The sequence below is a fragment of the Silurus meridionalis genome, chromosome 26 (assembly GCF_014805685.1).
Source record: "Silurus meridionalis isolate SWU-2019-XX chromosome 26, ASM1480568v1, whole genome shotgun sequence".
Classification (NCBI taxonomy): Eukaryota; Metazoa; Chordata; class Actinopteri; order Siluriformes; family Siluridae; genus Silurus; species Silurus meridionalis.
In genome coordinates, this window is record NC_060909.1 from 2,923,479 (window position 1) to 2,940,107 (window position 16,629).

The following is a 16,629-nucleotide window of genomic DNA, read 5'->3' on the forward strand; positions in this document are numbered from 1 at the left end:
TTTATTTGTGTATGAGGGTGTGAAGGTGTGTGTACATGGTGCATCTACCACACCCTTGACCAGGATATAGCTGTTACTAAAGATAAGTGTATGAACAAATATGGTAATAATAGATATTATAAATATGTTAATATTTGCTTGTGTCCAATCACATCAAATCAAATTCCCTTCTGTACTGTAGTGCTGAGATATTTGGAGCTTCCACTATAATGGGTTGGGACTGAGCAGTTAGGGGCCGTGCTCAAGGGCCCAGCAGTGACAGATTGGCAGTGCTGGGATTAGAACCCATGGCCTTCTAAATAACTTATAACTGAGCAGTTAAGCTTTTAAGGGCCTTGTTCAATGGACCAGGTGTTGGAGATTTTGATTGCTGGGATCAGAACCCATGACCTTCAAAATGATGTGGTTATTTATACAATTTAGCAGTTGAAAGTTAAGGGCCTTGCTCAAGGGCCCAGGAGGGGTAGATTGGCAGTGCTGGTATTAGCACTCACAACCTCCTGAGCATTCAGACTTGCCAACCAAGACTTGACTCACTTACGTTTTTCACATTTTGAGCCTTAAGGGGACTTGCTCAGGGGCCCAGGAGCAAGGAATCGGCACTGCTTGGATTTGAACTCATGATTTTCTGATCAGAAGTACATCTTTACCACCGAGCTACTACTTCTCCTAGCATTACCATTTATGGCATTTGGCAGATGCCCTTATCCCGAGTGACCTTGCAGTTATCTGAGTTAGACAGCTGAGCATTTGAAGGTTAAGGCCCTTGCTTTAAGGGCACAGAAGTGGCAGCTTGGTGGTACTGGGATTGAACCCATGACCTTCCATACTAAAGTCCAACATCTTATCCATTCAGCTGCCACTTCTCCTACCAGCACTACCCACAGTACATGTTCCGTAATACTGTATCCTCTTGTACATGTGTTTTCAGTTTGACATGTGCATGCGTTATGAACATATGGCCTGTTACATGGAGACCCCTGGCTGTGGGATTGAGTAGCACTTGTGAAAATCAGTAAGCGTTTACACTTGGCTAAAAAAACCAATCCTAAACAGCTCTATTTTCAGCTCGTTCCTGACAGGTTCTCGTGATGTGTGAATTCCCTTTCCGTTTATGTTTCTGCTTTTGTGAATGAAGGCATCTGAAATCACAGCCTGTAATTGGTTGGTTGGAGGCAGCGACGCGATTGGCCGTGTGAATCCGTGTGCGTGCGTTTGTTTATATCGCTCTCGTGATGTGCACCCTCGCTGCCATGTGCCCCATCACCCCGTTCTTGCACATCGTCCCATTCAGCTGAGCTGCTTTATTCTCCATCTGTCCTCCCAGTCATAAAATAATGTGTGCTTCTCCCCTGCTGTCCCTGCATGAACACACCACACACACACACACACACACACACACACACACACACACACAGTTCTCTGTCTTCAGCTCTTCTCCATGCTCCGTCATCAAAAGCCTTATTTATTAGGCACAAACGTGACCATGGGCCTCAAGGCCTTAACTGTTGGAGTAAAAGATTAGTGGGAACTGAACACTTCTTGATTTTTATACTTTCTGAATTATTACACTGTTCCAGGACCAAACTCAAGGAATTGCATATGGAAAGAGATTTATTGATCTACAGTAGTCACTCTAGGGGATTTGAGAACTCAGAGTTTAAGGCATTGGACTCCAACCCCAGCACCACTAAGCTGCTGGGCCCTTCAGCAAGTCCTTGAACCCTCAACTGCTCAGTTGTAAGTCACTTAAGATAATGGCGTCTACCAAATGCCATAAATGTTCATGGAACTCCGGTCAGGGTTGTGGTGGATCTGTAGTTTATATTAGAACTATTCTATACTAAACTGGGTGATCATTCACCCAAAATGAATGCTGGCTCCATCACCATACACACGCAATCAGTGTAGCTGAGAGACAAGCTGGGAACCAGGAGAAAAACTAAACTTCTCATCTTATCAATCCTCTGTATATTCTTTACCCACCAGCTCTACCCTTCTTACAGGAAATTTTCCATTGTCTTGCTTAAACATATTTCCTCAGGTGTAGGAGATCTATACGAGGTGGTATCAAAAAGTTCAGAGACTAGTTTTGTAATAAGTCTGCACGCACAGTCACAGGTAGCACCGACCTTCATAAGATAATTTGCCAAAAGGCACCGTCCTGTGTACATAGGGAGCTGTGCAACTGGTGCTATTCGGACCACGTGCTCATCGAGCTCTCGTCACACGACAGTTTCTCACTGGAAACGACATGTACCCACCCTACTCGCCAGATTTGGCGCTTGTGGCCTTCGCCCTCTTCCCTAAGATGAAGTTCTAGATCAAAGGTCACCGTTTTGACACTGTTGCGGAGTTAGTGGTTAGTGGGCTGGAATTTCGACCTTCTGACCAGAAGACCAACTTTGAGAGAAAGGGTCTTTCTCAAGGACCCAGAGTGGCAGCTTAGTGGGCTGGGATTTGAGCTCATCGCCCCTCGCTGTTTTTTCCTCGTTTCTCCACTTTTTTATTCTGTAGCGTGCATTAACCTGTACAGATTACTCCAGAGTTTAGCAGGTGGTGCGTCAGTAATAATTGTCCGTGGTGAAACACAATGCTCCGTGTTTATTTAAATGGACAAAATTTTTTTTTTGTATGCAGGTTACTCAGGGAATCGTTTCAGCCCTAGATTTGAGCTCACGACCTCCTGATCAGAAGTCTAAAATTGAGGGTGGCTGGCTCCAAGTGGCAGCTTAATAAGCTGGGATTTGTGCTCATGACCTTCTGACAAGAAGTCCAACATTCGAGGGTTAAGGGTCCTGTGCAAGGGTTCCAAGTGGCAGCTTTGGGAGCTGGGATTTGAGCTCATGACCTTCTGACCAGAAGTTAGTTTTAATCACTGAGCTACTACTCCAACTCAAGATCTTCGACTCCAAACCATGTGAAGCATATTTTCATGGAGGTAGGTAGCAAAGCTGCTGGAACAGTCCGAGTCCCCTCGTTCAAGTGAAACGTTCTCATCGGTCATCACTGATCGGTATTTAGGAACCTTTCTGAAAGCATCAAACGCATCTCGAGCTATTTTTAGAGAAGTGAATAAAGCGGTCGAGAAAGGCACATGGCATCCCATGCTATTTAAAGCACGCACGGCCCAGGGGACCCTTTCAAGCCTCGTTCGCGCCATCCAATGAAGAGCTCCCTTTATTATGTAACGCTGCAGACATCCAGGGACAGAGAAAGGCTGGCACTTCCAACACCCATTCACACACACGCACACACCCGAAAAAGTTATTTGAGTTGTTTGAAAGGAGCATGGTTGCATCGGAGGAGAAAAAGCACAATCCACGTGGACGCCACATGTACCCCCTCCTGTGAACGAGGCTATGTTTATCCCAGCACTGTTTTCTGTGGAACGGACTGCTATCTTTCATGCACCAGAGGACAGTGAACATTCATTAAAACAATCAGCAGCTGGACACCTGATGCATGAGCCCGTTTTTACGGTTTCCTCTGTAGCCTGCGTTCTCTGCGCTAGGGGAAGATGTGACACTGATCCTTGTTGGTATTCAAGTGCCGCAGCCGATCCATACGAGGCTGCAGCGCCGGCCTGGTATTTTTAATCTCGTGTTCTTTTTTTAGCCCTCAGACTATTTTGCAGCAGCAGCAGCAGCGGCGATGCGCGCTCAGAGGGGGCATCCTCACTCTTCACAGATCATACTAGAATAGATTCCTCCTTTTTTTTTTTTTTTTTTTTTTTTGAGGAGAGTGAAATCTTTTACTCACCTGCTGTTGGTTTCAGACAATGCATTAATCTGCCCAATGCCATAAATGTGGTAAACGTATTATTTTATTGCCTGGTAGAAACCTGCATTCTGAGTGCTCTTTAGTTGGGACCAACAAAGGCTCAACAGAGGTTGTAGTCACGAAGCTCCCCCTGCTGGGGCCCTCGAGCAAGGCCCTTAACCCTGCTCAGTTGTATGAAGGAAATGATGAAAGGTGCTTTATACTTGCCACATGTACATTACAGCACAGTGAAATTCTTTTTTCGCATATCCCAGAGATGTTGGGAAGCCGGGGTCAGAGCACAGCGTCGGCCGTGATACATCAGACCTGAAGCACTGAGGGATAAGGGCCTTGTTTAAGGGCCCCAAGAGTGGCAGCTTGGAGATACTGCAGCTTGAATCCCTGACTTTTTGATCAGTAACTCAGAGCCTTAAACACGGAGCTACCACTTCGATGGCTGGAATGGATGGCTTGGTTTTGGGAATGAGTGCAGTTCAGGGCTGGGCAATTACATTTATTATACCAATATCGTGATTCCACTTTTCTGAGATTGTGTGGACACAACAACATCTCAATGTTCTTACATCATGTTAAGAGTTCACTCAAGTTACAGTACTGAGCATGGATTTAGACTGTAATATCAACAGTTTACTACAATGGCTGAGGACCACAGGTTATTTTATCACCTGTTCCTGCAAGGCAGTGATGGAACTGTCATGAACGGACTTTCGATGATGAGGACGGTTTCTGTTTTGAGTCTGGTTCTTCTCAAGGTTTCTTCCTCGTGCGGTTTCGGGGAGTTTTTCCTCACCACAGTCGCCACTGGCTCGCTCGTTAGGGACAAACGTATGATTATAAGGAATAAACTCGTACATCCTTTTATAACCGCTGCATCTCTGTAAAGCAGTTTTGATTGTGTTAATTGTTTAAAGACCAATACAAATAAAAATGAGATGAATCCATTTGTCTGTTTGGTTTTTCGACTCTTCTGCTTATGTGCATCGACGTGAACGTGCGTCTTCACCCTTTGGATCTTTGATCTTGGTTCGATCGTTGAATATTCGGCCCAAATTTACGCGGTGACGTTACAGCAACGAGGCATTTGCACGAGATCGTGATCTCACATTTTTTTTCCGTAATGAAAATGATCTGAACGCATGCAGAAATTTCCCTCGCCTCTAGCTGTGTGCCACCTCCCCTTCTCGACTGTACTCTGTAGTTGCCGCTTGCCTTTCACTCTTCGTTCTATTTTTAGCTGCCCCCAGCATCAGTCCTCACTCACCCCACCCTTGTCTTGTTGTTCGTCAGCCCTCCTTCCTCCCTCCTTTTCCACACACTCTTCTCCGCTACTCCAGTGGAAGGCAGAGCACTCATGTGAATCTTTAATCAGAGCTCTGCCTCCTATGACACGAACCATGGCAAGGTCAAGGAGGGTGACGCGAGGGCCGTGCCCCCCCGACGGCAAGGCGAGGCTCGGTCACGAATCTGAGCTCTTCTCGCTCTTTTTGTGTCAAGGCAGTGCTTCTTCAGCCTGTCTCTTTCCATGGCTTCGCTTTCAGCTATTTATTTATTTATTTATTTATTTTTACAGAGGTGAGCAGCGAGAGGGGGTGATGGAGCAAATGGCTTAAAATAGCCCGTGTTGTCTTGGTAAAGCAAGGACGACCGAGCAAGAACGGCCGAGGAGCGCTCTCGCACTCGACATCCTGTTAGCACTTCATTCCCCCAATTCCATTTCCAGCTCTCCATTTCGGGGGACTTTGCCCAACCAACGTGGCACGTCATGCTGACGTCAGAGATACGCATCCACGTGTGGGTGTGCGCCGTAATTGATTACATCCATAAATGTAGTAATATAATATTCTTTTCCTCATCACATTAAAATGCCATTTACGATAGGTTCAGGAAAGGAAACCATGCTGTTAGTGGATTTTTCCATGCCGCTACCGTTTGTGGTTCTGTGTCACGCTACAAGTAGTTAATGTGTCATTTCTCGAACTAACTGTTTCCTCTCATTTTTTTTTTCCGACACGCAGTCGTAACCGGAGCCACTGATGGAATCGGAAAAGCCTATGCGGAGGAGGTAAGATTCCAGTATTTCATTTAAAAAAAAAAATTTCTTTCACAGGAAACACAATGAGTCATGAGTGGAGAGGTCTTAGTGGAGGACTTCATTCTAAAACACAGCATATAAAGCGCACACCCTTTCGACATCGCTGCTCATTTGTAGATCTCGCATCCTGCTTACTTCTTACCATCAAGTTTCGTCTCTGTCTGTCTATCAGGTGGTACCAAAGTTTCAAAGGAATAGCTCTGTTTATTTATCTACGTTTACACTATCACCTTCAAAATATTCCCCTTACACCACAATACCGAGCTCCCAGCGTACCTGCCACTTCTATGTTCTGAAAGTTGTTTTTCTTCAAAGCATCTCGAGCACCTTGTGTGTTTCACGGTGGATCTCTGCAGTGGTGTCAAAACGGCGACCTTTGATCTAGATCTTCATCTTCAGGAATAGGGTGAAGTCCTCAGGAGCCGAATCTGGCGGTAGGGTGGGTGCAGAAGTGAGATAGTGTTGTGTCCGGCAAGAAGAATCTCTGTGACCGGGTGCAAATGTGGTCTGAAAAGCAGACGTGGGTAACGTACGTGAATAGAACAGCACCAGCTGCACAGCTCCCGATGAACACAGGACGATGTTTTTTGGCAAACTGACTTATGAAGGTCGGTGCTTCCTGTGACTGTGCGTGCAGACTTGTGCTGCCATCTGTTGGTGTGTTACGAAACTAGACTTTAAAATATTATATACTAATATTTATTGAAATTCTATTAAAAAAATATAAATTATATATATATAATATATTTAGTAACGTGCGATTAATTCAGCACACATTTTTGTTAATAAAAATAAAATGCAATACATTTATTTACGACGTCTTCGAAAACCTCCATCGAAAATGTATTTCAATCACTAAACATTTTTTTTTTTTTTTACTGATGCGCCAAATCTCAAATCAAGCACCGAAAACTGCCCTGATCCTCCTTCTTCCCTTCTTCTTTTTCGTCGTCATTATTGATTCGCATTCTTAAATAGAGCGTTACTGCCATCTACTGTGGTGATGGATCAGAAACATATCCCTATTCCCCAGACCAAAAAAAAACCCCCGCTATGATCCACACATCCGGCAATTAAAAACGTCCGTGTGGAAACAAAGCAAAAGCTCCGTTTGGTGTCCTGATGATTTACGCAATTTAAAACACCATAATTACTGTAAAATGTTTACAGTACAGGAGTGCCGAATTATTAGGCAAGTTGTATTTTTGAGGATTAATTTTATTTGAGGATTTAATTTGAACAACCATGTTCTCAATGAACACAAAAAACTCATTAATATCAAAGCTGAATATTTTTGGAAGTAGTTTTTAGTTTTAGCTATTTTAGGGGGATATCTGTGTGTGCAGGTGACTATTACTGTGCATAATTATTAGGCAACTTAACAAAAAACAAATTCATACCCATTTCAATTATTTATTTTTACCAGTGAAACCAATATAACATCTCAACATTCACAAATATACATTTCTGACATTCAAAACCAAACAAAACAAATCAGTGACCAATATAGCCACCTTTCTTTGCAAGGACACTCAAAAGCCTGCCATCCATGGATTCTGTCAGTGTTTTGATCTGTTCACCATCAACATTGCGTGCAGCAGCAACCACAGCCTCCCAGACACTGTTCAGAGAGGTGTACTGTTTTCCTCCTTGTAAATCGCACATTTGATGATGGACCACAGGTTCTCAATGGGGTTCAGATCAGGTGAACAAGGAGGCCATATCATTAGATTTTCTTCTTTTATACCCTTTCTTGCCAGCCACGCTGTGGAGTACTTGGACGTGTGTGATGGAGCATTGTCCTGCATGAAAATCATGTTTTTCTTGAAGGATGCAGACTTCTTCCTGTACCACTGCTTGAAGAAGGTGTCTTCCAGAAACTGGCAGTAGGACTGGGAGTTCAGCTTGACTCCATCCTCAACCCGAAAAGGCCCCACAAGCTCATCTTTGATGATACCAGCCCAAACCAGTACTCCACCTCCACCTTGCTGGCGCCTGAGTCGGACTGGAGCTCTCTGCCCTTTACCAATCCAGCCACGGGCCCATCCATCTGGCCCATCAAGACTCACTCTCATTTCATCAGTCCATAAAACCTTAGAAAATCAGTCTTGAGATATTTCTTGGCCCAGTCTTGACGTTTCAGCTTGTGTGTCTTGTTCAGTGGTGGTCGACTTTCTGCCTTTCTTACCTTGGCCATGTCTCTGAGTATTGCACACCTTGTGCTTTTGGGCACTCAGTGATGTTGCAGCTCTGAAATATGGCCAAACTGGTGGCAAGTGGCATCTTGGCAGCTGCACGCTTGACTTTTCTCAGTTCACGGGCAGTTATTTTGCGCCTTGGTTTTTCCACACGCTTCTTGCGACCCTGTCGACTATTTTGAATGAAACGCTTGATTGTTCGATGATCACGCTCAGAAGCTTGGCTATTTTAAGACTGCTGCATCCCTCTGCAATATATCTCACTATTTTTGACTTTTCTGAGCCTGTCAAGTCCTTCTTTTGACCCATTTGCCAAAGGAAAGGAAGTTGCCTAATAATTATGCACACCTGATATAGGGTGTTGATGTCATTAGACCACACCCTTCTCATTACAGAGATAAATTATATATATATAATATATTTAGTAACGTGCGATTAATTCAGCACACATTTTTGTTAATAAAAATAAAATGCAATACATTTATTTACGACGTCTTCGAAAACCTCCATCGAAAATGTATTTCAATCACTAAACATTTTTTTTTTTTTACTGATGCGCCAAATCTCAAATCAAGCACCGAAAACTGCCCTGATCCTCCTTCTTCCCTTCTTCTTTTTCGTCGTCATTATTGATTCGCATTCTTAAATAGAGCGTTACTGCCATCTACTGTGGTGATGGATCAGAAACATATCCCTATTCCCCAGACCAAAAAAAAACCCCCGCTATGATCCACACATCCGGCAATTAAAAACGTCCGTGTGGAAACAAAGCAAAAGCTCCGTTTGGTGTCCTGATGATTTACGCAATTTAAAACACCATAATTACTGTAAAATGTTTACGAGTACAGGGAGTGCCGAATTATTAGGCAAGTTGTATTTTTGAGGATTAATTTTATTTGAGGATTTAATTTGAACAACCATGTTCTCAATGAACACAAAAAACTCATTAATATCAAAGCTGAATATTTTTGGAAGTAGTTTTTAGTTTTAGCTATTTTAGGGGGATATCTGTGTGTGCAGGTGACTATTACTGTGCATAATTATTAGGCAACTTAACAAAAAACAAATTCATACCCATTTCAATTATTTATTTTTACCAGTGAAACCAATATAACATCTCAACATTCACAAATATACATTTCTGACATTCAAAAACCAAACAAAAACAAATCAGTGACCAATATAGCCACCTTTCTTTGCAAGGACACTCAAAAGCCTGCCATCCATGGATTCTGTCAGTGTTTTGATCTGTTCACCATCAACATTGCGTGCAGCAGCAACCACAACCTCCCAGACACTGTTCAGAGAGGTGTACTGTTTTCCCTCCTTGTAAATCGCACATTTGATGATGGACCACAGGTTCTCAATGGGGTTCAGATCAGGTGAACAAGGAGGCCATATCATTAGATTTTCTTCTTTTATACCCTTTCTTGCCAGCCACGCTGTGGAGTACTTGGACGTGTGTGATGGAGCATTGTCCTGCATGAAAATCATGTTTTTCTTGAAGGATGCAGACTTCTTCCTGTACCACTGCTTGAAGAAGGTGTCTTCCAGAAACTGGCAGTAGGACTGGGAGTTCAGCTTGACTCCATCCTCAACCCGAAAAGGCCCCACAAGCTCATCTTTGATGATACCAGCCCAAACCAGTACTCCACCTCCACCTTGCTGGCGTCTGAGTCGGACTGGAGCTCTCTGCCCTTTACCAATCCAGCCACGGGCCCATCCATCTGGCCCATCAAGACTCACTCTCATTTCATCAGTCCATAAAACCTTAGAAAATCAGTCTTGAGATATTTCTTGGCCCAGTCTTGACGTTTCAGCTTGTGTGTCTTGTTCAGTGGTGGTCGACTTTCTGCCTTTCTTACCTTGGCCATGTCTCTGAGTATTGCACACCTTGTGCTTTTGGGCACCCAGTGATGTTGCAGCTCTGAAATATGGCCAAACTGGTGGCAAGTGGCATCTTGGCAGCTGCACGCTTGACTTTTCTCAGTTCACGGGCAGTTATTTTGCGCCTTGGTTTTTCCACACGCTTCTTGCGACCCTGTCGACTATTTTGAATGAAACGCTTGATTGTTCGATGATCACGCTTCAGAAGCTTGGCTATTTTAAGACTGCTGCATCCCTCTGCAATATATCTCACTATTTTTGACTTTTCTGAGCCTGTCAAGTCCTTCTTTTGACCCATTTTGCCAAAGGAAAGGAAGTTGCCTAATAATTATGCACACCTGATATAGGGTGTTGATGTCATTAGACCACACCCCTTCTCATTACAGAGATGCACATCACCTAATATGCTTAATTGGTAGTAGGCTTTCCAGCCTATACAGCTTGGAGTACGACAACATGCATAACGAGGATGATGTGGTCAAAATACTCATTTGCCTAATAATTCTGCACTCCCTGTATATTTAGAAAAAAAAATTGGAATTAGAAGTTTTTGAACCAGGCGAGCTCGTTTCGAACCCCTTGCCGTTATTTACGATTGTTTATTATTATTATTATTATTATTATTATTTAGCAGTGGGAGTGGTGCACAACGAGCATTCACTGTAAAAACCATGACGATGGCTCCTCACAATGGCAGCTCGATACTCTCGCCTTTGAAATTCCTCGCACTACTCTACTGCGCTATTATAATTAATAGCAGGGCGTTCAAAACGAGCTCGAACTGGTTCCAAACTATCTCCAATGCCCCAGGGTCACCAACTTTTAGATCCGAAATTTCCCTAAGTTAGACTTCAGTTTACTAATCGTAAAGCTGAGCAAACAAAATAATCAATTTCATATGTAGGTTGAAACCCAGTCATGAACTAAAACAGAAACTGCTTGTATGCACTTTAAACTGGGTGAGGAACAGCCAAGCTCTGCTACTAAGGTGAGGGTGTGGATGACAGTTTCATGTCACAGGTCTTACCCCATGGCAAAACTGATCACAGCAACAAGACAGGGAAGTTCTACTGCATCACTGATGTGATGTCAAAGATCTCAAAGCAGACTCGGTTTTAAAGATGTCCTCTGCAAGCTATTTTGAATACAAGGAAATGGGCAGTTTTGAGAAGTGCAGAGGAAGTGGTCAGCCAATGAAACTTAAAGCAGCAGATAAGAATCATGCTTAATATCCTTTCAAGATCGGAAGTTGTCCAGCAGCAGTGCCATTAGCAAAGAATGGGTGGACACCAGTGGGATCTGGGTACACCCATTTACTGTCTGGAGACGTCTGGCCAAATATGGTGCTCTTTGAAGAATTGTGGTTAAAAAGCCACACCTCTGAAACAAGGCTAAGCGACTTACGGGTCTCTGGTCTTTAGGACTGTTGAGTTAAAATCGGAAATATTTGGCTGTAGCAGGAGGCAGGTCGTTTCCTGAAGGGCTGGACAGCGCTACAATAATGAGTGTCGGCAAGCAACAGTGAAGCACGATGGAGGAGTCCTTGCAAGTTCAGGGCTGCATTTCTGCCATTGGAGTTGGAGATTTGTTTGGGATTAATTACATAATTTGTTGCATAGAAACAAAAGGAACATATATGCGTCTCTCAAAAACAATAAACGTGTTTTGATCAGACGTGTAAGTTATTAGCACGTCTATTATTCCCACCATGCCTACAGGCAATACAAAAAACACGCGCCGTAACGTGTTGTAATGTTGGTTGTGTTTTCTTCCTCAGCTTGCACGGCGAGGCTTTTCCATCGTCCTCATCAGTCGTACTCAGGAGAAGCTGGATGAAGTGTCTAAAGCCATCGGTACGTGCTTTTTGATCTTCCGAATTCACGTTAACATGATTTTGTGCTTTTCTTCTCATTTTATTCACCAGACTTCAGACTGGATCCATTTCGGCCTGCGCTAGAACCACTTTCATCATGTTCCACAAAGCAAAGCACTGTGCTGTCAGAACTTATTAAACTTGAAATATATTCATCATCCAGTTTATACCCGCCTGATCATTCATGCTGCTGTTCCATGGGCTGATCTTGCAGTTAGACTATGAGCTGATCATTGCTACTCCATGAGCTGGTCACTCAGATATTTCGTAAGCTGATCATGCAGATCACAGCTGTTCCATGGGTTGATCAGTTATTCCACGAACTGATCGTGCAGCTGTTCCATGGGCTGATCGTGCGGTTAGACCATGAGCTGATCACGCAGTTATTCCATGAGCTGGTCACGCAGGTATTTACGTAAGCTGATCATGCAGATCAGTTATTTAATGAGCTGATCACTCAGCTATTCCATGGGCTGATCACTCAGCTGTTCCATGGGCTGATCGTGCAGTTATTCCATGAGCTAATTTTCGCAATCATTTAATCAGCTAATCACCAGGCTATTGCCTTGCGCTGATCACGCAGCTGTTCCATGAGCTGATCATGCACTTATTTCATGGGCTGATCATGCAGCTGTTTCATGGGTGGATTGCGCAATTATTCCATTAACTGATGACGCGGTTATTCTATTAGCAGTCAGATAGATATTCCATGAGCTGATCATGAAGCTATTCCATGAGCTGATCTCACAGATATTCCATGAGCTGATCTCACAGATATTCCATGAGCTGATGAAGCTGTTTTTCTTTGAGCTGATAGAGTAGTTATTCCATGGTTTGATCATGCAGCTGTTCCACGAGTTGATCACGCAGTTGTTCCGCAGGCTGATCACGGGGCTGCACTACTGTTTATAATACCATGCAGATGCAGGCCTACAGCTTCAGAATGGAGAAACCAAAATCTCACCAACTTAAACCTGTATCTCTGTGGGCTTTGACCGGAGCAGAGGTTGACTCTGGTACAAGTAGGTTTTTTTTTCCTGTTCTTGGCTGACTGGATGGTGAAACCAGATGTACACAATATGGGTAAAAGTATCGAGACACCTGACCTTTCCAGCCATATGTGGTTCTTCTCCAAACTGTTAAAGAACCACAAAGTTGGAGGAACACAATTGTATAATTAATCTGAGACCCAAACTTATTCTAGCATGACAATGCTCCCGTGCACAAACAGAGCTCTGTTAACTTCTACTTTAGATCGGTTGAAGTGGAAGATCTCCTATGAAGATCTGAACTAACCCTTCTGAATAATATATGTCAGTGCTGACTGCACCCCAGGCCTCCTCATCTAATCTACATCAGGACCTTACTTTACTAATGCTCTTGTATCTGAATCTGAATGGAGGTTTGTATAAGAGCAAATGGGGACTAAATGTGGAATGGGATGTTCATGTAGAAGCACAAAAACCAATCTTATGGTCACGAGTCCACGAACTTTTACCTCTAGTTTATATGGAATTAGTGGAAAGACTTGAGTTTCCAGGGATTTTTAATAGATAACTATAAGAAAAAGGGCCGTTGTAGAGCGGATCTAATAAAATCATGTCTGAACTTCTTCTGAAGCTTTTACCCAACCAATTTGAGATCCCGAAAGAGGCGGTTCTGAAGCCGTTCGGCGTTCGAGTAGAGAATATGTTGCGTTTCTGAATTATTTGCTCGAACTTTAAATGCTGGAGTGAAATTGGTTTTCGGAGGTGCACCTGAGCGAGCAGCAGTGGAGCTGAGGAGAGGAGAAGAAGAGCACCACAGTGCACGGCTGCGGCTCGTCATGCTGAGCAGAAGGGGCTCGGATCAAACCCGAGCACAAAAACTGTCCTGGGTTTATGTTTAAGAGGTGTGTGTGTGTGTGTGTGTGTGTGTGTGTGTGTGTGTGTGTGTGTGTGTGAATGAGAGGGTCTGCTTGAGCATTGTGAGTGTGTGTGTGCGTGCGTGCACTAGAGAGAGAGAGAGCTTGGATGCGAGTGTGTGAATGAGGGGGTCTGTGTGAGCATTATGAGGCGTGTGTGTGAATGAGAGGGTTTGTGTGAGCATTATGAGGCGTGTGTGTGAATGAGAGGGTTTGTGTGAGCATTGAGAGTGTGCGCAAGAGAGAGAGAGAGCTTGGATGCGAGTGCTTGTGTGAATGAGTGACAGTCAGTGAATGAATGATGCGAGTGTGAGTGAATGAGAGGGTCTGTGTGAGCATTGTGAAAGCGTGTGTGTGTGTGAATGAGGGGTCTGTGTCAGCATTGAGAGCTTAGATGCGAGTTTGTGAATGAGTGAGAGTCAGTGTATGAATGATGCGAGTGTGTGTGTGTATAAGAGCGTTTGTGTGTGTGTGTGTGTGTGTGTGTGATTGAGAGGGTCTGTGCGAGCATTGTGAGAGCATTAGTACGTGTGTGTGTGTTAGGGTCTGTGTGAGCTGTGTGTGTGTGTGTGTGTGTGTGTGTGTGTGTGAGAGAGGGTCTGTGTGAGGTGTGTGTGTGTGTGTGTGTGTGTGTGTGTGTGTGTGTGTGTGTGTGTGAATGAGAGGGTCTGTTCGAGCATTGTGCAGTGTGTGTGTGTGAGTGAATGAGAGGGTCTGTGTGAGCAGTGTGTGTGTGTGTGTGTGTGTGTGTGTGTGTGTGAGTGAGAATCGTGATAGAGGGAAAGAGCTGTGTGTGTGTGTGTGTGTGTGTGTGTGTGCGTGAATCGTGATGGAGGGAAAGAGCTGCTTGTGTGTGTGTGTGTGTGTGTTTGTCTCCTTTTGCTGAATGAGTTCGATGTTAATGAACTGAGCTATTTTTAGCACGGAGCTGAGAGACGGTCTCGCTGCATGACTGCTGCAGCACTGAGGGACACTCGCAGGTAGAGGTGCATGCTGGGATACGTTCTGGAGGACCATGTCGGAGCAAACACACTTTTTTTTTATTCTTACAATCATGAACATGTGACAGAAATCATTTCACAAAACAACAGTCTCTTACATTGACACTCAAACACAGCGCTGTCCTGTAGGAGTCTGTCTGTCTGTCTTTCTGTCTGTCTGTCTTTGTGTCTGTCTGTCTGTCTGTTCTATTTGATTCCATCTGTTTTTATTTGTTTATTTTACATTTGTATACATGGTAAATTTGTTTGTTTATATTTATGGAATTTTTATTTAATTAAAAACAGTAATTTCTTTCTACTAATTAATTAATTAATGTTTGTTCACTCATTTATTTGTTTTTGTTTATTTCTATTTGGCTCCCGTAAGTGTTTCTGAATGAAGCAGGACAGTGTGTTCAGTGTGGGTATAGATGAACGGCGTGAATGGAGGCCTCTCTCTCTCTCTCTCTCTCTCTCTCTCTCTCTCTCTCTCTTTCTCTCAGCCCCTCTTTACTCCATCTCTCTGTTTCACTCCTGCCTGCTTTTATTCTCCTTTCAACACCCCTTTTCTTCTCTTCTTTCTTCTTTCTTTCTTTCTTTCTTTCTTTCTTTCTTAAATGTTTTTCTCTCCCCTCCCCACCCCATACCCAGTTCTCTCTTTCACTCTCTCTTTTTTTGTTTGTTTATTTTTTCCCCCTAGCTGTTTTCCTCATATCTCCTTTGTGTTCATGTCCGTCTACTCGTCTCCTGCTTTCTGATTGTTGTGTTTTGTCCATCAGGATGATAAAGGCTGGTGTTGGAGTTTGTGTTTGTGTTAAACGTATGTGTTGTGTTTCAGAGAGAAGCTACAACGTCGAGACCAAAACCATCTCTGCAGACTTCGGCTTGGTGGACATTTACTCCAGGATCGAATCTGGACTTGCTGGCCTTGAAATTGGGATCTTAGGTGGGCTGAATGTGTGAGCGCGTGTGCGTCAGTGTGTGCGTCAGTGTGCGCACGTGTCAGGGTGTGCCTCTTGTGTTCCTTTCCTGTTCCTCTAGTGTCCACTTGTGTTCCTCTAGTGCTCCCCTCCCGGTTCCCCTCGTGTTCCCCTCCTGTTGCTCTAGTGTTCCTTTCGTGTTCCTCACGTTTTTCTTTACTGTTCCTTTCCTGTTCCTGTCATGTTCCTCTCGTATTCCTCATTTGGAACAGAATGTTCTAGGCGTGGTCTGTGTAAGTGCTGTCTCTTTTTTCTTTTTTTTTTTTTTTTTAAATCGTGGATATTTTCACTACAGTCGGAATGTTTTCCTTTAATGCCCGTACTCTAGTGTTTGCTGCCTCCTGCTGGACCTGAGTTGAACTCATCAGTCTCATCTTCTGTCTCTCCTCCAGTGAACAACGTCGGCGTGTCCTACACTTACCCCGAGTTCTTCCTTGACATCCCAAACCTCGATAATGTAAGTAGTGATGACCTGTGCTGAGTAAATACATGGAAATGCATCGTTATTGATGTTTCCTATGGATTCTTGGTGATCCAGGAGCTGCTCGTGAGCTCAGGGTTTGGTGGCACACCCGAGGTTAAGATTCGTACCTGCTTTTTGAACATCCCATTCCACATTTAGTCCCCATTTGCTCTTTCTATTAATCTCATTCTCAATCAGATACAAGGGCATCAGTAAAGTCAGGTATCAAAAAGGGTGAGGTGAAGAGGTGTGGGGTCCTGTCAGCATTTGCATTTATTGTTTAATAGGGTTGGAGCTCTATAGCAGATCTTCCACACCAAAACCATGTAAAGCAGATCTTCATGGACCTGGAACAGGTTTGGGCCTTCTAGTTCAAGTAAAGGAAAAAATTCATTTCACCGCATTAGAAAAATCAGGTGTCCTATTATTTTTGCCCCATTTACAGATCTTTATGATCTTTATGATCCTTA

General features: G+C 43.7%; 1 protein-coding gene across 1 annotated transcript in view; it reads left to right on the forward strand.

Annotated features, from left to right (window-relative positions):
- hsd17b12b (hydroxysteroid (17-beta) dehydrogenase 12b) overlaps positions 1 to 16,629 on the forward strand; it is a 31,988-nt gene that overhangs the window by 3,709 nt on the left and 11,650 nt on the right. Inside the window, exons 2-5 of the mRNA XM_046840481.1 lie at positions 5,799 to 5,845; positions 11,738 to 11,813; positions 15,555 to 15,662; positions 16,089 to 16,153. Coding sequence (XP_046696437.1) covers positions 5,799 to 5,845; positions 11,738 to 11,813; positions 15,555 to 15,662; positions 16,089 to 16,153 — 296 coding nt within the window. The remainder of the gene's footprint in view (positions 1 to 5,798; positions 5,846 to 11,737; positions 11,814 to 15,554; positions 15,663 to 16,088; positions 16,154 to 16,629) is intronic.